Source organism: Channa argus, chromosome 11, assembly GCF_033026475.1.
Source record: "Channa argus isolate prfri chromosome 11, Channa argus male v1.0, whole genome shotgun sequence".
Classification (NCBI taxonomy): domain Eukaryota; kingdom Metazoa; phylum Chordata; class Actinopteri; order Anabantiformes; family Channidae; genus Channa; species Channa argus.
Window position 1 is genome coordinate 7,412,838 of NC_090207.1, and position 23,325 is coordinate 7,436,162.

At 39.2% G+C, this 23,325-nt stretch overlaps 1 protein-coding gene across 2 annotated transcripts; it reads left to right on the forward strand.

Moving 5' to 3' along the window:
- Nucleotides 1-1,536: 1,536 nt before the first annotated feature.
- Nucleotides 1,537-23,147, forward strand: gak (cyclin G associated kinase). Of its 2 annotated transcripts, XM_067520058.1 has the most exons (30): nt 1,537-1,890; nt 4,677-4,738; nt 5,605-5,664; nt 6,531-6,645; nt 7,094-7,236; nt 7,464-7,589; nt 8,979-9,068; nt 9,497-9,632; nt 9,736-9,848; nt 11,514-11,589; nt 12,323-12,440; nt 13,606-13,719; nt 14,885-14,934; nt 15,087-15,235; nt 15,439-15,561; nt 15,677-15,810; nt 16,022-16,216; nt 16,305-16,422; nt 17,224-17,303; nt 17,605-17,798; nt 17,934-18,095; nt 18,232-18,398; nt 18,540-18,807; nt 18,907-19,101; nt 19,204-19,341; nt 19,469-19,555; nt 19,676-19,945; nt 20,103-20,251; nt 20,668-20,844; nt 21,004-23,147. In XM_067520058.1, the coding sequence occupies exons 1-30, from the start codon at nt 1,749-1,751 to the stop codon at nt 21,103-21,105; spliced, it is 4,053 nt and encodes a 1,350-aa protein (XP_067376159.1). In that variant the 5' UTR covers nt 1,537-1,748; the 3' UTR covers nt 21,106-23,147. The 2 variants fall into 2 exon arrangements, with proteins under 2 accessions (XP_067376159.1, XP_067376160.1); XM_067520059.1 differs by lacking the exon at nt 13,606-13,719 and having other exon boundaries at nt 1,538-1,890.
- The last annotated feature ends 178 nt before the right edge of the window (nt 23,148-23,325 follow it).

Consider the following 23,325-nt stretch of genomic DNA (forward strand, 5'->3'; position numbering starts at 1 on the left):
ATCATCCACTTATTAAATGTCTTTAATCGTATAGCAAATTATCAGAAATCTGATTGTTGTGTTTCACATGTAGCTCATGCTTCAGTTTAACCTGAGCAGGTGTTTAGGAGCTAAACAGTGTTCACACTACAGACAAAAAGCCTCCGCAAATGTTGAACTTTATGATACTTTGTGTACTTTCTACATTTTTCAAAGTTCTACACTGTATTTGTGTGTAATCTGTAGAACATGCTGACGAGGGGGGATAGAAAGAACAAGGAAAGGAACAAAATCCCATTAAGGAAGCACTCAAAACCTGCAGGTACCCAAACTGGGTCTTTGTCAAATCCACAAAAAGAGCCAATAGAAGCACTTCCATAACAGAGATGAAAGACAATGACAACAATCTGAACAATACCGTCATTCCATACATTGCTGGGGTATCCAAAGAACTCAGAAGAATTTGGGTAACAAACAGTGATTACATTTTTTAAAATGTCCATAGGTATCAATGAAGTGGTATCTCACCTTATTCTGATTGTTTGTGTGTGCACTTTAGATATTAAATATAGTTATTTCTGTTATTTCTTTGATCTTCTTAGTGTACCTCCATAGCATTAGAAATGAAAGTGAATGGTTTATATGTCCAGGAATAATACTAATAATGTCGTTATTATTCAATGGGGGCAGAGTCATAATAAAAAAATATTCGCTTATTTTATATAAGGTAACACATTAGTTGTATAAAAAAACAAATATGCCATTGAAAAAGACCTGACACTGGTATACACAAATTTTCTAACATTGTGATTCCGTCTATGCAAGAGCAGATCTAATAAACTTGACAGATAGCCTGTTTGTCCAGTAGAGGGCGTACAAATACATGACATTGTGTGCAACGAGCCTCTTGTAAATATTAAAATGGTATTATTATTCCTCTGTTTTGCAAAGTAGCATCAGGGTGTTTGCTCAAAACAGATACATTGTCTATAAACTTTGATTAAAAAGGGGCAAACCAATTGTTAAATAGCTCTTTTAAAGTAGCTTAAATTTTAACAAAAGTTTTTGTGGATTTATTTAGGATTAATTTTTAAAACAGCAGCTCATCCGCATTGGAAATGTCAGTGTTGTTAGAGTGTACATTCAAAAACAGGGTCATTCCTATGTGTGAGAGAGTGCACAGGCTCAGCCACATTAGAACAGAAATTATAGTAAATTTATAGTATAAATACATTTCTAATAATCTTAACAGCGATGAAAATTAGGTTTGTTCTGTCTAAATCGCTTTTTATTAATTGTAGAAAACTATACCCTCAGCACATTCCCATCCCCAGCTGTGCAGTGCCGGTCCCAGGCCCGGTAGAAATTGGGGAGAGTTGCGTCAGGAAGGGCATCCGGCGTAAAAAGTGTGCCAAATCAACATGCGGACAAACGATCCTCTGTGGCGACAGTGAAAAAACACTTTCCTACAATTGCAGGAGTTTGGAGATTATCAACACGCCTCGGGAATCCTTAATAGCGTTTTTTCTGCTACGTCACCTGACTATATCGTGTCCCGACGTCATCACCCCTCACGGAAGTCAGCTGCGCTGGTGATGATGGCGGCCTCGTCAGCCTAGCAGCAGGAAGAAGATGTTTGCTTCCAGTGAAAGAATATTATCGCCTTTGTAACAGATTTAACTACTGTATAGTTTTTTGCTTACACTCTTAGTATTTAGACGACCGTATTCTCTCTCCCGGAGACTTACAGCAGGGCGCTCCTGGATACGATGTCACTCTTCCAGTCGGCACTGGATTTCCTCGCCGGGCCCGGCTCGTCCGGAGCTGCCAGCCGGGACCAAAATGACTTCGTCGGACAACTCGTAGAGCTTGGTGACATGAAGCTGAGAATCAAGCGGGTGATCGCAGAAGGTGAGATGTTGTACCAAAACCAGAATTGTTGATTACGGTTTACTGGGTTAGGCATGCTAGTTAGCTGACCTGGCTAACTGGCTAGTTTCAGTGACACAACGCTAACTTACGTCTAACTATTGGTGATCAATACCAGCAGCGTTAGCAAGTGCAGAGCTATGAGTCACCCAGTTGTAAAACACCAGTTGATAATTCAAAATCAGGCTCCATATCGTGATATATTGTGTCTATGCATCAATAGTGATGCATATAGATTGGTAAGTAATGTTACACATTCTTGTTGGGGTGGAAACCACAGTGAGGTTAAGTTATGAATGTACTTATCGCCCAGCTGACGACTCATAGCTATACATAACTAAGACCTTATCATCTTCTTTGGCAGGAAGACGCATGTCACTCGTAATGGAGCAGTAGGCATGGCATAGTTGAATAAACGTACCTGTGATGACAACCGTTGTAACCAAACCTCCGAGTTTACAATTTACAGTTAATTTACAGTTAAAGCTTCTGTGTTTTAATGTTATTGACACTAACAGCTCTAGAAATGCTGGTTGAATGCTAGTGTTTCTTTCCTGTATGTATTCGGCTGAAGCTGGAAAAAGGAACAAACGAACATCAAAGTTAAAAATGTGCTGATGAAACCTGATTTTAAAATTTCTCATTTGGTCGTCTGAAGCTCGGCCTCCAGACAGTTGTTTAAATACATGACATAAAAAAAAATAATTCTTTTTTTTTTTTTAACAACCAGCCCGCATTCAACAATTTAGCAACTTTTGTTTATAATTTTTTTGGTAATAATATATACATGATTGAATCTGTAATAGCAGCATGAATTTGTATGTAGCAATTCTGGCTACAGGACATCGAATCATAGCTCAGGTTTCTTGTCTGTGACGAGACAGTCTTGCTTAACTTTTATATATGCTTGGTTACTGTCATAGTGACTGGTAAAGCAGACAGAAAATGTTTAATGTAGAGCTAAACTGCTGCATGAATCAGGTGTAAAAGCACTTGCTACGATATGAGTAAATTTATGTTTGGAAATAAGATTTTTAAGAATGATGTAACCAGATGGTTACTTTTTTAGAGCACATTTCTCTGCACATTGTATCAACCACATTGGGAGATAAGCCACATAATGTTGATTGAAAAATAAAAAATAAAAGCACACTCTTCTCTGTAAGGAAAATTGGTTATTCATCATGGTAGTAATAAGTCTCAGTTTCACAACCACAAACTCTGTCCTCAGGTTCAATAGGCAGATTGGTATCTTCACATAACAAAGCAGATTCTTAGGCACAGTGACGGGTATCACTAGCCTTTCTTTTGGCTTTTATGTCCCATTCTGAACTGGTGAAACAGTTCTTTATTCGGAGCTTAAGTGGATAAGTTATGCTTCATTTACTTTTTATTGAATTTATTTAATACAGGAACAAACAATGTACCCTGGCCAGATTTAATAATTTGGGGAATGATACAGAGGGATTTTTAGTCCCCTTTTCCATTTTTTTCTCGGAATGTCGTGGTAATTGGAGCAAAGGAAATGGAGCTTTTCAGGTTTTGGTCCCTCCCTTTGCCAGGAGAAAAACAGAGGAAGACATGTGATCTCCACAGGGATTGTTGTACATTATCAAAGCAACCTCAGCAGCATTGCACATAAATGTTGGCATAATGGACAATAAATGTTGTCCAGGTTTAATCGTCGGCTGGGATGCTTTGGATGTATATTTATGCATGGTAAGGTCTAGGCTTAAAAAGACAATAAAATGTTACAATAAAATGTGCTTCAGGTTAAAGACAAAAGTGTGTGTGTGTGTGACCACAGATTGTTTGAATCCTAGACAAGGGAGTAAAAACATCAGAACTAGCAAATAAGAGCCACCAAACACATCCAGGACCAGGCAGTTGCTGAATTAAGTAAAGCTTTAAAGACTAAAAAAGTGACAACTGTTGGCAGTTTATTCACTCATCACTATGGTAACCTTGCCCTTGTCTTCTTTGGATTATGTGTTGAGTACATTTACCTTTGAGCGCATGTAATAGAGGAAAAAGTTAAGCTATTCATCAGTGGAGTCACAAGTCGCTGTGGTTGATGGACAAGAAACTGTAGTGGCCTTTTCTGTGAAAGTCTGATTAATACAATGCAAAGGTGACGAAATATTTATTGGCTGATAAATACAGCAGCACTGGTCAAATAATAAGCAGTTCAGGTTTCAGCCACGCCTTAAGTGAAAAGGTGGATATTTAGTGGTGGCCTGAAAGTTAAAGAAGTATTTGTGTTCACTGTTCTTGAGCAAGTGGCAAAAAACTCCAGCTTCTGCTGTGGCTACCCAGTGGTGACAGATAAGACTATGACTGTACAGCATTTAGGTTTATGTGTTTTTGGATAAGCAGGTTGTTGCTGTTTTTTTTTAGGGGTGTCCTCAGCGGTCATAAGATATAATTAAATGCATTTAGAATGTACTACAGGACTCCACCCTGTTGCTGTCAGTGAACAGTGACACATAAAAAATGTCAGTTTTCTGTACTTAGTAGAACTCTACAACCACATAGCATTTTCTTCTTTGTCAGTTATAATTTTTAACTAACAAATTTTTTATTTACACAAAAGAAAACATTCATTCAACAAAGTAGCTACATTCAGTAATACAACTCATCCAACTCTGTGTAATACTGACACACTGAGTTACATTGAAGGTCTGAGATGAATGATTATGTCTTTTAGGAGCTTAAGAGTGCATTTAACGTACAATCTAAATTACATCCTTGTCTCTTTTTTTTCTCAGGTGGATTTGCTTTTGTGTATGAAGCCCAGGACATGAGCGGTGGTAAAGACTATGCCCTCAAGGTAATATAAAGGTTTACCTCTGGGTAAATTTTACATGTTGCCGCCGCTCTTGTACTTTTGCTGTACAACTCGACTTCTAAAATGTTAACCTACAGTATGTTGCTGTAAATGAGGTACAGTCTGCGTCAGGTGTGAGTTCTACAGCACAATGTTACTGCACATGACTTGGACTTTAACATCCACGTGGACAGGACCCTTCACAGCATAGGACAGAGAGAACGTTGCTATTTTTCTTATTAATACACTGCTATGCTTCCCTCACATTATGAAACCAAACGTTTGGAATGTAGAATTGTGCTACTTGTTTTGCTGTGCATTTATATGCAATATGCGCATCATATTGCCCAGCAATCATTCCTGGAGTGTGTTGTTTTTTTATCGTGACAGCACTGTTTTTATTATGTGGGAACCATTGACTCTATACTTTCTGTTTCTGTCATTGTTGTCTGCATTTGTCAACTAAGTTTAACACTGCTGACGCTGAGATTTGTAATTTTGGTTTTAGCATGGCAACCTTGGACAAATAGATTCAGTGATCTCCTCTATGTCACTTTGTATGTAGCGCACTGTATTTTATAGACTAAAAGTACAGCAATCAAGTGATTACACTTGATCACTGAAAAATGGACAAGTTAGAAAAAGGTGCTACACAATACTGTATATGCTAAGCTAATATTTAACAGGAAAAGTTAACATAATGATTTCTTATCCCGTTTGTCATACAGTCAAATCGTGATTATTATTTTAATTTTCAAAGTAAATGCCACCACATAGACTGTTTATTGATAAAATATGTTTGTTCAGTCGCTTTAGTTATGTCTCATAAAAAGATGTGTCATCTGAAGCCAGTGCTCTTTTTGTTTCAGAGGCTCCTGTCCAATGAAGAAGAGAAGAACAAGGAAATTATACAGGAAGTCTGTTTCATGGTATCCTTAACAATTTCCAGATGACAACGAGAACATGCTTGTTTTTTTTTCTTAGTTATTATTATCAAGTATTTTGGTTTTATCACACATAAGTAATTTATTTTGTAGAGCATAGCACACAAGATGCACTGTACAGCAAAAAAACCTATTTATAGTGTTAAACTTTATAATAGCAGTGATGTTCTACAAACACAGACTGCTATGTATTGTTCTCATTTGGTAATGTTTATTAAAGGGCCATGGTGGGATATAAAATGTCAAGCTATAGTGCTCAGTGCTTTATGGCTGTAAAACATATGCCTTAAAATTGATATGGGGTCCCAGTTCGAAACTGGCCAGCTGCAGAGTTTTCATGTTCTCCCTGTGTTTGCACAGGTACTCCAGTTTCCTCCTATAGATCAAAGAAACGCATGTTAGGTTAATTGCTGACTCTAATTTGCCCATAGGTGTGAATGGTTGTCTGTCTGTGTATGTCTCTCTGTGTTGGAGGCACAGCACTGGCTGTTGGTAAATTACGCACCATATTCCTGGATCCATTGCAACATTCTGCTTTAAGGGGTCAATTATTTGCATAACAGTTGATGATTTCACTGCTGATGAGGCAGAAAAATAAAGTTTAAACTCCCCTTCTATTCTAACAAACCAGTCATAATCTATTCAGGCTTTACCATTTGAGTAGCAAGCTGCAGAACAAAATTGCAGATCTGTAGCCACTATGACCACAAAACCCTTATGTTTGGCTGGTAGTTACAACAAACCACACATGAATGCGACCCACTCTGTCAGCCGAAACGACTGATCTGAGGCCAGGGTTGACACCATAGGCGTGTTAATACTGTATGCTCCTTGACCTGCTGGTTCCATAGAAAAAGCTGTCAGGACATCCCAACATGGTCCAGTTCTGCTCTGCTGCCTCTATCAGCAAGGAAGAATCAGACACCGGACAGGCCGAGTTCCTGATCCTCACTGAGCTTTGTAAAGGTAAACACACGGCACCCTTACAGTTGTGCTTCTATTGTGACATCTCTTTTGCTGTCGTCTTCCTCATTATTGAGTCAGTGCTTACTCATTTATTAAACGTAATGTGTAGTACAATGTCCGTCCCATTTTCCAAGTAACTTTTACTGAAAGGCCTTTGTGAAGAAACAGTTCCTGTTTGTGGTATTTCTACTTCTTGCTGCACTTCCTTTCTGCTCATTTACAACTGACTTGGTTTTCATTGAGTATTTTTCCAGCTTTAAAATGAAAGTTTTCTTTACTTTCCATTAAAATAGTGTATTAATACTATTCAAACAGTAATCTGATTTGTGTGAGGCAGCTAATAATTTCATCATTAAATTAAGTAATTTACTGCATCCTTGGCAGCAGCAGGTGTTTTAGGTGGTTTCGCGAAGATCATTTTTCATTTAACTGTTTTCTTTTGCCTTAGGTCAGCTGGTGGACTTTATAAAGCGGGTAGAGCAGAGGGCGCCTCTGTCATGTGACACAGTGCTGAAAATCTTCTACCAGGCGTGCCGCGCTGTGCAGCACATGCACAAACAGAAACCTCCCATCATACACAGAGACCTCAAGGTTGGTCTGCCAATTATAGCTGCTTGAGGGAATGATTAATCAAAGACCTTGTAAATGATGAAGTGAAAGGAATGAATTAAAGGAAATTACATTTGGTATTATAGGAAGAAGAAAAGGCAAAGTGTATGCACATTAAATAATTATTTTTATATGTAGGGGATAGTGATTGGTATTTGAAAAATGCAATTATTGACATTCTAACTCACTGTTTCCTTGATGTGCTGCAGATTGAGAACCTCTTGATTAGTAACCAGGGCACCATCAAGCTGTGTGACTTTGGCAGCTCCACCACAGTGTCACATTACCCCGACTACAGCTGGTCAGCTCAGAAGAGGTCCATGGTTGAGGATGAGGTACACACGCACTCACTCAAACACCCATCAAGTAAATCTCAACAGGGCTATCCTTAGACAATACATGAATTTGTATTCAAAATGTGTATGTTTAATAAAGACATAAAAGATCATGACTGATCAGCTTAGATATATTGGGTTTGTTGATATCATATCACATTTCATAACCAATTTATGCAGAAAACCAGGAAACTGCAACCACTACTAGACATGTCCCGATACCCCTTTTTAATAGATGCAGTACAAGAACAAGTACTTACATTAGTTTATTTGCCAATACACAGCACCTATACAAGCCCTAAACTGTTGTGGTTCTAGTATGAGTTGCTGGACAGTAGAGTCCTCATCAATCCATTGCATTTTGACAAATCCCGCAAGAACAGAAAGTCTTGTGCGTTCTTTTGCCCAAAAAAATATGGCGGCGACCAGTGTTTAATAAACAGAGCAACTTTTGCTGAAAAGAAAAGGAAAAAAGACAAACAAAGCACAGAATGAATGTGAGAGAAGTGCGGAGGTCCACAGAGGAATATGGGGGTAAAATAACAAAGGTAACATTCTAGTTACTATGTTTAACCCTTGTGTCACAAATATGAAAAGTTTTTACCTTTTATAACTACTTCTTAAGATTTTAGCACAGCAGAGCTTGGATTTGGCTTCACTTTTGTCGTCATCCATTATCAGCTCTAAACCACAGAAATGATTCCACCTCTGACTACCAGCTGAGGCTAACGGTGGCTAACGTTGGCTGCAGTATCGGAGAAGGGACATCCCCAGACGCAACCACTACTTTTTCTCGCTATTGTATGGTGAAACCCCTCAAACGAATTAGGCCACAAATAAGAGAAGACAGAGAGCCCATGTTATATTTGTTCATTTTTATTATGAGAGTCATTTGTTCTACGAGGAAGAAAAAACATTCAGAAGTCACAGTGGGTTAGTGGCATAGTGTTCGACAGGAACCAGAAACCTCAAATTGAGTTAAGCAGCTGGGTGTCCAGGAAGTTCTGATCAATCAGGTTAATTGTATTTATGCTATAACCACACAGACACACGCATACACAGGAGCTATGCCAGAGATGACCTCAGTATGCACCACCCCAGAGATTCTGGTTTCTAAATTAAATTACCCGTGTGTCTATTCAGCACCTGTTTTCAGGCCAGTAGCAAGAGATTCTTGCAGAAATTCTGAATTGGACGCTGTTCATTTAAAATTTGTTTGTTTCTTTGTTAAAGGCTTTCGTTTTTTTTTTTTTCAAGATTTACCGAGTTTTGGTAACTGAGACAATTTAACAGGTCACTCTTGCTGCTGCAGCGCCACACAGTGATATGATTGTTTGGTTAAAATATTTTCTGCTTGTTTTGTTTGGTGTTTGTCCTGTTTGAGTGCAGATCACAAGGAACACCACCCCAGCATACCGAACACCAGAGATGATCGATCTATACTCCAACTTCCCCATTAATGAGAAACAGGACATCTGGGTCAGATTTCTTATTATTCTTTTTTTTTTTTTTTTGTCACTGATGTCATCTACCATGAAGACAACTGAATTAATCCAGATCCAGTCATGTTAGAAACTTCTTATTATTTTTTTATGCTCATAGACAACAATGATGTCTATAAGAGTGTTTCTTTGTGAGATAATAAAGACAACACATTTGTGTAGGGGTGGTAAATTATTTCATTTGGCCTAAAAAAAATAAATTAAAAAGGACCCGAAGCAGAAAAGCAACAACACCTTGGGCTCAATCAATAACAGAAAATAGTTTATCTGGTCTGTGTGAACAATTGGGCAGAACAAGTTGACTTCTGATACCATATACACAGTGATAGTTGCACTCCTGTTGATAAAGAAAGACCGTTTAAGAGCTTCTATTGTCTTATTTGTCTTGTCCACTCTCCCATGCAGGCCCTTGGGTGTATCCTCTACCTGTTGTGTTTCAAGCAGCATCCATTTGAGGATGGTGCCAAACTGCAAATCGTGAATGGGAAATATTCCATTCCTCCAAATGATACCAAGTACACTGTGTATCACGACCTTATACGTATGTACTTTTCCGTCCATGTAGAGCATGTGTCTTCTTGTCACTCCATGCTTCAGCCCTTCCTTCCTCGAATCACTCACTACCTTCTTCTTCTCCTCTCCAGGTTCCATGTTGAAGGTGAACCCAGAGGAGCGTCTGTCTATTACAGAGTTAGTCAACCAGCTCCAGGAGATAGCAGCAGCACGCAACGTCAACCCCAAGTCTCCCATTACAGAGGTAGGAGTTCAGGGCTGTTGACACAGAATGGCTCCAGGTTTAAAGTTTAAAGAAGTAACTTTCAAAACTGCTATCTTGATTTCACAGTTATTTTGGCTGTCATTTAAAACATTTCTGCTTTGTTTATAACCTGTGAGTAAGTGACAACTTTCAGTGTGTTTTGGAGTAAACAAGTTGATCCAGTGGCTGTTGGGGGGGTTATTCTTCCCCTGTGTGTGTAAACGTGCATGCACACTTGTACAAATTGCCGATGTGGTTACACTTTCTAAGCCCCACACACACACGGTGGCAGGCACAAAGGAGTCTCTATTCTCTTTCCCAGGCTCGTCTCTTCCCAGCTGGCATGATCCTAATGAGCCCAAAGAGACAGGCAGACACAGAGGTGCACAATGGATGAACTAAAATTCCAAACAAACATGAAGTGATACCAAAATATTCTTCATAATCAGATTTAAGATTTTGACCAAGCCTTTAGAACAGAAAAGTAAGAAACAACTTAGCAGCTTCTTGTGATTCTTACTAGAAATCCTGATACTCATCACCAAATCCTCAGTCCCAGTTGGGATTTATATAAAGCGGATTTAGATGTCAGATTTTCAAGTTTACAGCAACTGTTCTTTATTTCAGCCCCATTCTTGTCTGTGCTGTGTACAGACAGAATGATTTTTTTTAATGTATCCTGAATTTAATTTCCATTACAGTTAAAAATAATATTTGTATTTTTTCTTTTTGCCCCGAAGCAAATTTTTTAATTAAGTCATACACTGTAGATTGTATCAACAATCCCACTAGCAAAGTTGCGTATTGCTATAACCAACTAGTTTCTTACTAAACCGAGTCCTGATAACCCTGTAAATGTGTTCAGAGTGAAGGCAGATTTGTCGACCGCTAATCCGATGAGAGTTAAGAAGGGGTTTCCCTGCTAACCATAAGGAGATTATAATTCTCCTACTTCTCCCACTTCTACTCCTCCTTGTTCTCCTCCTCTCTCGGCTGCTTCTCAGCACAGACATATGGAGAGGCAGACTGCGAGATGCAGCAGAGCGGGGCAGACCTGTCAAGCTGGGGAATAAAAATGGATGTGAAAATCTGAGGGGGAAATGCAGTAGACCTCCCAGAGAGGAAGAGAGATGCAGAGACTATCTGGCTGCCTTTAAACTTTCACCTCCATCAGGATATTATTTTATCTAGCACCTCTGAGACAAGCGTTTACAATGTGTGCAGTCTTCTCTTTGGAATGGTTTTGAGCTGATTTTGTTTTTAGGGACAGACGGAAAGCGCTATTTCCTAACACTGAAATTGATTGAAGCTATTTTTCTGATTGTCTATTTATGGACCTTGGGCCTTTTATTTCTTTAAATCAAGTCATAATTTTATTATTTGATGGAATGTAATTTGGATGTTTTTGTTTTTAAATTCTTTGTTATAACTTTTTTTAAGGTCAAACCCTTTGGCATTTCTAAGAAATACTACATTTTTTCTCTGTAAACCTACTTGCTGCTGTTGCTACAAATTATTTAAACCCCGAGCAAAATCTCAACTTCAGGTGTCTCTTAAAATTATTTTCACCTTATTTTTTATTTTTATTTTTTTGCCAAACCCGTTACAATGTTGAGTGCGTATTACTATTGGCGTCCAGTGTATGATGGCTATGAATGTCTGCAGCTTCTGGAGCAAAACGGAGGTTTTGGGAACAATGGAGCGCAGCCCATGCAGATCCACAATGTCCACAACAGTGCAGGTAAATGTTTGTTTGCCTCATAGTGTATGTTCCATGTGGGTTTGGAACAGTGTTTGCTTGAGAACACAGGTCTGTCTGTGTTTTTGCAGTGTTCCGTAATTTTAAGTGTTCAGACTTGAAGGTTTGAAACTTAATCGAATGTCAGAATAGCAGTAATGTTTTAAAAGTGACATTTAAAGATTGTGTTAGTTGCTAATTTGCTTAGCTCACCTGTGATTATCTGACTGCTGACAGACACAACACATATACAAAAAAAGCACAACCTTCCTTTGTATCACGGCACCATGGAAGCCCACCCTATAGATTGTCTGAAGCAGAATGCTGCAAAATGTGCTCTAGGTTTAATGGTAGCTTTCTTCACTCTTTAGGATATTTAATAGGCCATTAAAATAGGCTGATCATTTTCCTTTCAATATAGACAAACACATATACATGTGCAGGCTGCGTACTGTGCATTAAGAGGATTTCTGCACGGCCTGTCAACCATCTGTTGGAAGGCTGAATATGGTTGCTCTTTGTCTTGAGGAGTGACTCTAGTTGTCTTAGCAATTCACACTGACCTGGACAAAAAATTATGTAGAGTCAGTTGGAGTCATCTGTCTGTTATTGCATTTCATGCAGCCCTCAACTCAGCTGAAAAGCAATTGAGTATATGCTTTTACAAAGTAAAACAAACAAACCATATTTTAACTAACTGTCATCTATTTCTCCCCCTCTCCCACGATGCCTACAGGCATCTATGATCCTGATCAGTCAGGTAGCGGTCTCCTGGATATCTTACGGGGAGGGACAGAGCGCTTCCTGACCAACATAAAGGACACCTCCTCTAAAGTCATCCAGTCTGTAGCCAGGTAAGATGCTCCTTGTTGTAGTTATTCCTATTGCATTTGAACTTTTTCAGTTTATCTTTGTCATATTTATTCATAGAACTTTAGAGGTTTACGTCTTTCGACGTACATTGATCCCATAATTCAGAATATATTTATTTTTGAAGTATGTAGCCATTGTCCTGTAGTGCAAGGATCCACTAGTTCAATATTTCTGTAAGCCGTTCGTACATCATGGTTTCATTAACTTGAGTTATATGTAGATTATTATACATTTGCATATTGTATGTGTAACCGCTGCCTCTTGGCTGACTGAAATGTGGATCTCCACTCTAAGCTTTTGCAGTTGTCTTTGTAGCTGGGGAAGTTATCACTCTTTGCTGATATATGAATGTGTCAGGGGATGAGTAATCTAGTCTGCTACACTTTAAAACAGCAATTAGGGACACTGCGGAAGTCATTGACAAAGCTTGTAGTTGTTACAGACAGGTGGCCTCGCTATTATGTAAAAAATAAATTAAAATAAAAAAAGATTGAAAATATGCAAAGATTTTCTTTAATAGCCACGCTTTTCGTATCCATTAAAGTTTGATGTTTCATTTGACTATTCTGTCATCATTTTTTTCCCCGTTTGTTTGGTCATTTTGTTTATTTTGTTGTTGTATTTTTTTTTTCTCTGTCCCAAACCCTCATGATCCTACTGTGTCCATCACCTAGCAACCCAAGGTAAATACGGGTTGGTGAATCAACTCATGCATTGCTGTGTGTGTGCGCTCCACACTTTGTGTTTGATTTATACGAGAAAAGCCTACTAAGCATTTTCTGTAATCACAAATCCTAACAACACACGTTTAGTAATTCGTTTGAATGAATTTAGAGCGTGATGTGCATAGATGGGTGGATGAGGACCGTGTTGTAAGAGTGAAGTCAAGTAATTGAAAAATGACATCAGCAGCCAACAGAAAAAAGTAAAAACATATTCACTGTGCATAGTACAGGAATTGATTAGGTCAAATAGTAACACTGTGATTATGAATGAATAAGTGAAATTAGAGCTGGTTTGTTTTACAAAGATGTTATACGTATTAGACAGGTGCTAAAGTAAAATAGAACTACTTTCTGATTTGGCATGCATTTTTACGTCTGATTCCCTTCCTGCCACAACTCTCCCATTTTTATCCGGGCTCAGGATTGGCACCAAGGTGGCCCTCGGTGGCTGGATGGGGCCAGACTTGTTGTGGTGGTATTCAACCCCGTGGCGTTCTGCATCCAAAACCAATGCTGTACCACCTAATTTGAAATGGTGAAAAGAGTAAAACAAAGACTTTTGACTGATGACTTTTCTTTATAAGATCCAGTTCACATTGAGCTACTATGAATGTTCCTTCATCACAAATTAATTAAAGGCATTTTTTAATTAAAGGCAACTTTATATAATAAACTCCTTGACCATTCTTGTTTCTTCTAAAAATAAAACATTTGTAGAAGCTGAATGTGCCTAATTATTATGTTGAATCATGGTTAAATTGGTACCTATTTATTCAATACTTTATTTCCGTTACTATAAGCTGAACATGTGGCTTTTTACTGTCTTCTCATTTCAACATTATCTACTACTTTATACCTGTTGTATCTATATTGTATATCAGTTTTAGCAGTGTATGTCACGTAAATTTAACAGTTTATCAATACTTCTAAGAACCATTTTCTGTCACTTTGAATATACTTGTTTGCTCGCTAACTTCTCATACACAATATTTAGCTATTTCTATTTGTCTGAATTATAATTTCAGTTTTTTCCCTTTATTGGTTGAGCTAGATATTTTACACTTGCACTCAAGCAACTTTAGAATTTATAAAAGTTTGGATTTAGGAATCCTTGGCCTACAATGAATGAATGAATACATGAATGAATGGTAGTAAAATGTTTTTAGTATGGCTCTGTTGCTTAATAAGTCACCATTTCAGCAACATCTGTGTCTTACTAGCATGACCTGTGCATTCTAACGTAATTCACATAAAACTGTCATCAGCATAAATAGATGAATGTCTTTGCTTGGCCTATAGTTTGTCTGTGCTAAATGCTCTGTGTAATACATTTTGGAATTTACTAATATTGTAAATTTGTTTCTGCCTGTATGAGTCCAGATGATATCTGCTATCAATTGTTACCGTTAATGATAATTAATAACAGAGCTTTGGAAAGTAATGTATCTTTTGCATGTATGACAAGAGTATGACCAGATTCCTCAGCAAAGATAAACTTTTAAATTCACTTAGTTTACTGTGTATATTTTGTGGAGATAAACTTAATTAAAAGGGTGAAACTCTGTATTGTGTTGGTTGCACAGTTTTCTAGTCAGGCATCAGGGACCTCTTTGTCATTGTTTTGGGATTTGTGTTTTACCTTCCCTGCTGCGTTGTGTACTTACTAATTTTTATATGTGCACTTGTGATTTCTCTCACAGCTATGCTAAAGGGGACCTAGATATTTCATACATCACCTCCAGAATAGCAGGTAGGATAAAAAAAAATGAAAATAAAAAAACTGCATTAATCTAATTCAAACATGACCTAAGTGAAGTTATTGTTGAATATTTTTAAAAAGACAATCATTTGATGTAATAGTTAAACACTTCTCAGTATTTGTGTTTGTGTGTGTGTTTGTAGTCATGTCATTTCCTGCAGAAGGGGTGGAGTCAGCGATAAAAAACAACATTGAAGATGTCCGTCTGTTTTTGGACTCACGTCATGCTGGCCACTATGCTGTCTACAACCTTTCCAAACGATCATACAGGCCTTCTCGATTCCACAACCGGGTATGTGTGTTTGCATGTGAGCAGCTTTTGGGTGTCAGATAGGGGCATAACAAAACTCCTGATCTCCTGCGGAGATGATTTTAAAACAGTTGCAGTGTCTCTATTGGTATTACGTATTACTGCCACTGTAGCAATGATCAAAGTAGGGTTATATTATTAGGCTAAATGAGATTATTTTTATATTCAAATGTATCTTTCTGTAGGTTTCGGAGTGTAACTGGCAACTGCGCCGTGCCCCCAACCTCCGTAGCCTCTACAGCGTTTGTAAGAACATGCATCAATGGCTCAAACAAGACCAGAGGAACATTTGTATAGTACACTGTCTGGTAAGTAACCTCCTGCTCCCCCTCAATCCATCGTGCATGCTCAGATGTGAAGAGGGGGACAACGGAAATCGAGAATTGGAATGTACTTTTTTTAAATTACCTTTTCTATCTGTAGGATGGCAGGGCAGCATCGGCAGTGGCCGTGTGCTCTTTCCTATGTTTTTGTCGCCTTTTCACCACAGCTGAGGCTGCTGTTTACATGTTCTCAATGAAACGCTGCCCACCTGGCATAGCACCCTCACACAAGAGGTATGAACACACAAAAGTTAGGATACAGCAGTTTTAATTTGTATGTCAAATTTGTCATTTGACCTTTGAGCTGTGCAGTAGACCCTTGATATTTATTAATTTCCTTTTTCGAGCTGTTACTACATCCAACAGTGATACTACAGCAAAGTGTTTACAATTACAAAAAAACATGTATCTATTATGTGATTTCAATCTTGCTTTATATTGTCAGGTATATCGAGTATATGTGTGACATGATGGCAGAGGAGCCCATCATCCCACACAGCAAGCCCCTAATTATTCGTTCCATCGTCATGACACCTGTGCCACTGTTCAACAAGCAGCGTAATGGTTGCAGGCCATTCTGCGAAGTTTATGTTGGGGATGAGAGAGTCCTCACTACATCACAGGAGTATGACAAGATGAAGTAAGCTCTAAGCACAAAAAATGCCTCTCGCCTTTCCCTTACTTTTATTTTTTTTTACCATTCTCACTCACCATTTTGTTTTTTCTAGGGATTTTAAGATGGAAGATGGGAGAGCAGAGATTCCCCTCAATGTAACAGTCCAAGGAGACGTACTAGTGGTGATCTATCATGCAAGATCTACACTGGGAGGACGTCTACAGGCCAAGGTATACACATTCAGGTCAAGTCAAGTGGCTTTTATTCTCATTTCTACTATACACAGTGGTACACAGTGGAAACGAGATAGCGTTCCTCCAGAACCAAGGTGCTACAAAACAACACAAGCTATGTAAAGTGCATCGAGTGAAACCTAGTGCAAACAGTGCAGACGAAAAACAGTACAGACAGTGTAGACGGATAACACAGGACAGGACACAAAAACTGAGACAGTGCCGACCAGTAAACCTATTGTATACTTTGATTTTACAGTACAATACAGTCAAGTGGGCTAAAGGTGCAAAAAGCAGCATATAAACAGTATAGTGCAATTAAATTTCCAGCATGTATACAGTGCAATTGCAGTTGAATGGGCAAAAAACAGCAGGTAAACAGTGTAGTGCGATTAAGTGTAGAATAATAAATAAATAAATAAATAAATGATGGTGGAATGAATTGAGATGAGTGATGAGTGTGTGTTGAGTTCGGGTTGTAGTGTGTGTAAGTTCCATTTCAGTTCTGTGTATTGAGCAGCCTGATGGCTTGCGGGAAAAAACTGTTGCACAGTCTGGATGTGGCGGCCCGAATGCTTCGGAACCTCTTTCCTGATGGCAGGAGTGTGAAGAGTGTGTGTGACGGGTGTGTGGGGTCGTCCACAATGCTCTTAGCTTTGCAGATGTAGCGTGTGTAAATGTGCATTCAAGCCTGAGTGCATCTAGTCCTACAGAAATACCAGATCTCTTTGGACTTATTGCTAATGTGACGGTGCCTTCATCAAAACTGTGTGTAAGTTTGATTCTGTTCTGTTTCAGATGGCATCCATGAAAATGTTTCAGATACAGTTCCACACAGGCTTTGTGCCCAGAAATGCCACCACAGTCAAGTTTGCCAAGTATGTGACCTTGAACTATGAATAGTTTTAAATGAATTTTCTATTTGCTGATGCACAGTTCAGAATTTCTGTGAGCTTCAGCTCTTCTAATCTAAAACACTGACAACCTCCTCTTCTCCCAGAGGCCTTAAATTGTTCCACAATCTTGTCAGTAGTTAGAAGTACTTTAATCTAGTACTTATAGTATGTATAGCACTTTATAGAACGTAATACTTAATTTTAGCACTTAATTTTAGTCAGAACTTTTGTATCGTATTGGTTTCTTTATAACTTTATAACCACCTTTCTGTTCTTCTGTCAGGTATGACTTGGATGCCTGTGACATCCAAGAGAAGTACCCTGACCTGTTCCAGGTAAACTTGAACATTGAGGTGGAACCAAGGGATAGACCCACCGCCAAGACCCCCCCATGGGAGGGCTTCCAAACTAAGGGTCTTAACCCCAAAATTCTTTTCTCCTCTCGTGATGAGCAGCAAGAGATCCTTAGCAAATTTGGTAGGTGGCTTTACTTTAAAAATGCTGTTCTCATCCCTTGTTAAAGCATATTTAGTTTAGTTCATATACATAGGAACTGCATATTAAAATAAATATTAAAAAATATTAACCATTGCATCGCTTGCATCGCTACAGGTAAGCCTGAGTTGCCTCGTCAACCAGGTTCCTCGGCTTTCTATGACTCAGAGTCGTCCCAGCCGGCTCAGGCCTCAGAAAGCCCCAACGTAACTGAACCAGAATCTCCTGTGACCACTGATACTAACTCCAACAACTTCTTCCAGACATTAGACTGGGAAGGTAACTTTTCCAAAGAGAATTTAAAATTCTCAAACAGTCTCTCTAACTTTTTCATTTACCTGCTCAGCCCATCCTCACTGACCAATTGCCTCAAAGTGCCTCAGAATTCCTATTGACAACCTTTTTGTATTTGTAGACGTGGGCAGCCCTCAGGATGCTTCAGACAGTCAGGGAGGGGGATCTATGAATGACCATGAGGACTTGAGTGACCAATCAGAGGGAGAGTCCGTCTCTTATTCTGCCCCCAGTGGAGAGCCACTGTCACGTGACCCCAGTGAACCACTGTTTGATGCTGATTTCCAGGTGAGGAAAATCTCAGATGGCTGATTATTTAATGCTCTGCCATGTACACAGTGTGACTTCTTTATCATGACTTTTACAAACTCAGCTGAAATACTGTATTTATTCATGTTTTCTTCTGGGCTCTGTATCTCTTATCCCCAGACCTATCCTCCTGCAACTCAGGAACCTCCTCCTAATGACACAGCTGATCTTTTGGGGTTGAACTCTGATCCTGAACCTCCATCTATGAACACAACCTCCTCTGCTCATCAAGGAGTCCAGGGAGGACTTAAAGCTGCATCCAGCAATAGCGACCTCCTCAATGACCTGTTTGCACCCCCTGCTGGTCAAACAGGAGAAGTTCAGGATGACTTGTTCTTCAGTGCACCTACCACTGGCACCACCACTGGTACCACACCAGATTCAAAGCGTAAGTTTTAAAGCTTGTTGTGCACTGACTGCATAATCATGCAAATAATTCTGCATAACCCCAATTTTTTTTTTTTTCAACCTATTTCTGTCTGTGCAGCCATGGGTGATTTATTTGATCCCTTTGGGATGGGGTCTGGCTCCGGTGTTGGCTCCAGTGTAGGTTCATCTCGGCAGGCCTCTGGACCAGATCTTTTTGGAGACTTGTTAGGTTCTGATAGTTCAGCGACCAGCGGCTTCAGTTCAGCTCACAGTAATGCCACTCCTGCTTCAAACACCAGCCTCTTCAACCTCAGTAAGAAAAAACATTTTTTCTAACGATATGATTTGCCTAAATTGGGTTTTGCTGTAAGTTAATAATAGTGCTTAATGACACTGTCGGTTTTTGACATAACAGATAAGCTAGTGAATGATGCCCCTAAGATGACCTCATCAGCCAGCCAACCTGATTTGCTTGGTGGGTGGGACAGCTGGGCAACTAGCTCCACTGCTGGCATGAATGCCACCAGCAGCAAACCCAGCTACACTAACACAGGTAAAGGGAGGATCATTATTTAAGGGTTTGTGTCTGACTGATTTTCAGTTTTTCAAATTTCTGAGACCCATGACAACCTTGAACCTTGTAACTCTAAAAAGCCACTTGAATGTCGCTGTGTCTGTAGCTTCTGGTGTTTCATCAATGTCAAAGGCCAAGTCCCAGACCTTTGATCCTTTTGCTGACCTAGGAAACCTTGGCTCCAATTTACCAGGTAAGAGGTGCTACTGTGCTGATGGTGAGCAGTGATGCCTTTTGGAAGAAATAAAACGTGGCTTAGAAATGTCACTTGTAACTAAATAACTAACTGAATAATTATTTAATTTTTTTGCAGGTTCATCCAGCAGTAATTCGTCTGGGCCTTCTTTTAGCACAAAGGCTCTTTCCTCCTCTGCTAAGCCTCAAGCCCAGCCATGGCAGTCTGGAAGACCCACTTCAGCCAAGAGCAAATCTTGGATGCCTGCATCAGGATCTGGGTCCACTCCCAAAGCATCCTCAGCATCTCAACCTGCAGGTGCACAGCCCACTAAACCCAACTACAACCTCAACTTTACAAGTGTCATTGGCGGAAGAGAAGAGAGAGGAGTTCGAGGGCCTGGATTTGGTAAGAGACACTGGAGATATGGAAAAGGATTTGTTACCAATTTGGAGATAACTGTTCATTTGTAGTTTCCACAATAAGCACTCTAAAGTAACTCAGCTCACACAAATATACAAATCCATATCTGAACTTAATTTGGGTGTGTTGTATTGTAACACAGGTCCCAAGCCCAAGGTAAAGGAGGATGATTTTGAGGACCTGCTGTCAACTCAGGGTTTTGCCTCAAGGCTTGATAAGAAGGGACCAAGGACCATAGCTGAAATGAGAAGACAGGAGATCACAAAGGATATTGATCCACTTAAGTTACAGGTAACAAACTATACACATATAGAAAGTGTATGTCTAACAGTAAAAAAAAACATCATTATAATTTCTAAACAAATGAAAGCCTAGGATGGCAGGAGAACTGCCATCTGTCAGAGAAGAGTGAAAGATCTGTTTGTTATTGTCACATTATGAACTTTGTGTTCAGAAAATTAGCTTGTTCACAGGTTTGTCAAGGCATTAGACAATGTTAATACACACAATAGATCAGCATGTCTTGTAGTTTAGTCCTTCTCAATCTAGAAGATGCCATCTTAGATTGGGGTAGTATGGGGAAGACACAATGATTTGGTATCTTCTGACTGAAAACAGTTGATCAGAATTTATTATGAAATTGCATATTGTAACTTCGGGGTGCTAATGAGTGTGTATGCCAGTAAAGGTTTGTGTTCTTGCTGCAGATCTTGGACTGGATCGAGGGGAAGGAGCGAAACATCAGAGCCCTGATGTCAACTCTGCACACTGTGTTGTGGGAAGGTGAAACCCGCTGGAAGCCGGTGGGCATGGCTGACCTGGTGACACCTGAACAGGTGAAGAAGTATTACAGGAAGGCTGTGCTTGTTGTCCATCCAGATAAGGTACGGTATAACATGCTGCTGGTGCATATAATAAGCAAATGCATAACAAGACAAAATGTGATGCTGTTTATCCTGAAAGCCATTTTTAACAAGATTTACAAATATTACAACTCCGCTAACTGATCTTTATGCTGAAATGTATTCTTCCTCTCCCTGCAGGCGACAGGCCAGCCCTATGAACAGTATGCTAAGATGATCTTTATGGAACTGAATGATGCCTGGTCAGAGTTCGAGAACCAGGGATCCAAAGCACTCTTCTGAAAACCTAGTTTGGATCCCAGCTGCACCCGAACAGGCAAGACCATACTGGACTGGCTTTAGCCTAACTAAACAAGGGTTGGAATGATCCAGACGGGACAGGACTGAGCCCACATTGGGCCTTAGGGAGCACAGAGCCTCTGAGAGGTGTCTTCTCTATCATTCCCTTCACTCCCATCTTCCTACTTCTTTTTTCTGTTTCTACAGTCATGGAAAAAATACTTTTTGCCTCATGTCCGGCTGTGGTAAAAAACCTCCTCAAGGTTAATGAGTAGCCAGTTCAAAAAAAAATCATGATCATTCTTAAACTCACTGCCTACCTGTACGACTGCCTGAGTGGTGCTGCAACCATGAAGAGGAAACAACGGGTGACAATCACATGACAAAGTCAAAGTGGGGGGAAGCAAATCAAATGATAAAAGGCCTTGAAATTACCAAGATGATTAACAGGACAATGGTATTTAGATGAAAAGATTCAACAACCCTACACTAATAAAATTGCTGGTAAATTCAGGTTATGGTTGGTAGATTTGTTCATTGAGCCTGACACCTGTCATTTAGCTAACTGGTTAAAAAAAACTCAAAAAGGCTGTACATTCTCAGCATGCCAGCTAACAAGGAAGTTTCTAAAGCTTACACATCTCAAAAAATAGCAAAGAACGTCCATGAATCTTGAGATTTGGAAACAAACTGCTGGTAATGCCTCTAAATACGTTGTAGTGCTGCTGCTGCACCTTTTGCAGTCAACACTTGGTTGGGTTTCTTCTTGAGCCGTTTCCTCTCCAGAAAGACTATTGCCTATTGAACACTACTTGTGCTGCTTCTTCCATCACAATTACTGCTACATGTACTACAGCGTGATGTTAAAACCTGCACCCCGCTCTTCTGACTTCGGACAATGAAGCTGAACTTGTTTTGGAGGCTCATATAATCCTGAATGGGCAGTCTGGTGTTCTTGAAGTGCTCTTTGAATTCCACCCACTTAGGCTACAGTGTGTAGCTAACTGCATGTTCACCCACATCAGACCTCTATGGAACAGGAGGTAAGGTGTGTTTGATGTAAAACCAGGGTAGTCCAAAGGGGCAGCAACTCTTTTATTGAAGTGCTCTTTTTTTTGTAGCAGAAACGAAAAGTGTACCTTCCTGACGATGCTGACGGTATTTGCTCTTACCAGTGCTCATTGATGTTGAGCATCTCTACAACCACTGTCATTATTAACCCTCCTCTTTGTCTCTGTGAGCCCCCCTCCCACCCTACAGCGTATAGTTCAGTGGATATTTTATTTGTTAGTGCACAGGAGGACAGGAAGAAGTAAAGAAATAAAAAGACAATATGATTTAGTTTAGCTGTATAGGTTTTATCCTTGTTGGGTTTTTTTTTTTTTCGGGGGGGGGGTCTGTTTGTTTTAAACATTTTGTCTGCTAATCATCACTTAGATGTAAATATAAAAATATCATTAAGTTGCTTCGTTGAACTTCATGTTAAAACGAGGTGAATGATTGTGTGATGGAGCACATGCAAGTCTGTGTGTGTGTGTGTGTGAGTGAGTGACTGAGAGTGTGGGTTTTCTTTATTAGTTATAGTCACAATGTTTTCTTTATTAGTTTAATATTTTCCGCCTTTCCCACACTTTTAATTTTGTAGCTCTTTTCAAAAATCATTCCAACATTATTTTTTTTCACGTTTTACCTCATGGACCAATCAAATCACGCTTTTCTTATTTATTGTGTTTTTTTGGAGTGTTCCAATGACATATTCCAATGACATGTATGGATACAAGTAAAATATTCAGATAATATATTAGAGGAATGTGTGGAATGCAAGGGGGGCAGATGATCCTTTATTGTTGCTGTTTTCATTCCAAAGCTATTATTAATACGAATGTGCTTTTACAATTATATCCTCTATGTTGTTATGTGGTGTTTATTGTTTGACTTTTCAGTTTTTTTAAAATGCATTTTTGTTTTCTTTTTTTCTCTTCAGCCCTAACTGAAGTTGTTTCTCTTTTTGCTTTCAACATGTTTTTTTTTTTTTTTTTCTACAATTCCAACACCCGGGGCCAGTCAACATAGGGAAGAAAAATCATACAAATGCTTGAAATTAAGTGGAAAATAATCACAGTATGAGGGAGGATTGCAAAACCACATATTAGCAGTGTTAACTGTACCAAATGACATCATACTAATATGAATGTAGATTTCAATGCAAAAACAAATTAAAAA